General features: G+C 29.0%; 1 protein-coding gene across 1 annotated transcript; it reads left to right on the top strand.

Annotated features, from left to right (window-relative positions):
- AAJ76_3700001445 (alpha-alpha-trehalase precursor) lies at window positions 1–1,433 on the top strand (the record flags this gene model as incomplete). The annotated part of the gene is made up of 1 exon (XM_024475345.1): window positions 1–1,433. A coding segment is annotated over one exon (1,433 nt), but the record flags the coding sequence as incomplete, so codon positions are not given.
- Window positions 1,434–1,447: the final 14 nt, after the last annotated feature.

The following is a 1,447-nucleotide window of genomic DNA, read 5'->3' as shown; positions in this document are numbered from 1 at the left end:
TACCCCAATGGTTTGACACACTTAATGATGATCAAAAAAAAATGTGCTCGCGAATCTACGAACTTTGGGGAACTTACTATAAAAAATATGAAACTTTAGAAGATAATCAAAAAGATACATATCTAAAATTTGATGGAAATTTTTTTGTTTTGGGTGGTAGATTTAATGAAATGTACTACTGGGACACTTATTGGATAGTTATAGGATTAGTGGCCTGTGATTTAGAAGATGAAGCTTTTAATTTAATTAAAAGCTTCGTAAATATTATCGAAAGTAAAGGATTTATTCCTAATGGTACAAGAAAATATTATTTAAATCGGTCACAGCCACCATTTTTCCCGCATATGCTATTTTATTTGTATGAGAATACTGAGAATCAAAAAATAAGAAATTTTATTCTTAGCAAAGGATTAGACGCCGCTATTGAAGAACATAGATTTTTTATGAAAGTTAAAGTTACAGGGGAAGAAACTGAGAATACTTTTAATGTTTATAAAGTTTATAGCGATAAACCTAGATTTGAGTCCTATAAAGATGATCTTAAAACCTATAAAAATTCTAATTATAATGAAAACATCTACAGTAATATAGCAACTGCCGCCGAATCTGGCTGGGATTTTTCATCTAGATGGTTAATTGACGACAATCTTTTGCATACTAATGATATTATTAATATTGTTCCAGTAGATTTAAATGCGATAATGCTACGCAATGAACAAATTATTCACTATTTTTTAAATATCAAATCTAATATTAAAGGTGATTTGTCGTCAACGACGAGTGTAAAGCTTTATCGGGATGCTGTTAATTATCGATTAACGGCTATTAATAATTTTTTGTGGAACAAGAATGAAGGTGTCTGGAATGATTTTAATACAAAAACGAAAAAGTTTACAGATAAAAAATTTTATATTTCAAATCTCTATCCATTATTTTGGATGAAAGACGTGTCAAAAAATACGATTTATTCGATTTTATACAAATATAAACAAGAATTATTTGGGTTTATAGGTGGTATTCCAGTGAGTGGAAAATCCGAAAATGAGCAGTGTAATCAACAATGGGATTATCCTAATGTGTGGGCACCTTATACACAATTATTTATTGAATTTTTATTAAAAAGTGATGAAAAAGAATTGGCACTGCACGCAGCAAGATCTTTCTATTTAAGTGTAAAAGATAAATTTTTAAATAGTGGCTATTTTTTTGAAAAATACAACTGTGAGAATTTAGGAAAACAAGGGGATGGCGGCGAATATGCTGTAGTGAACGGATTTGGATGGACCAATGGAACAATAGTATGGTTAATAAAAACGTTTAATAAAGAATTGGATATTGAATTTGATCATAAAGAATCATATGAAAAAATAGTCAAGTATTTGGAGAATAAATTGCAAACACAAAACGAACATACAGAAACAACTTCAAATTAAAGTTATTCGTTTTT

This window comes from Vairimorpha ceranae (genome assembly GCF_000988165.1).
Source record: "Vairimorpha ceranae strain PA08 1199 chromosome Unknown NODE_370, whole genome shotgun sequence".
Lineage (NCBI taxonomy): Eukaryota > Fungi > Microsporidia > Nosematidae > Vairimorpha > Vairimorpha ceranae.
Note: the sequence above shows the minus strand (reverse complement) of the source record. Positions and strands in the feature narration are given on the sequence as shown.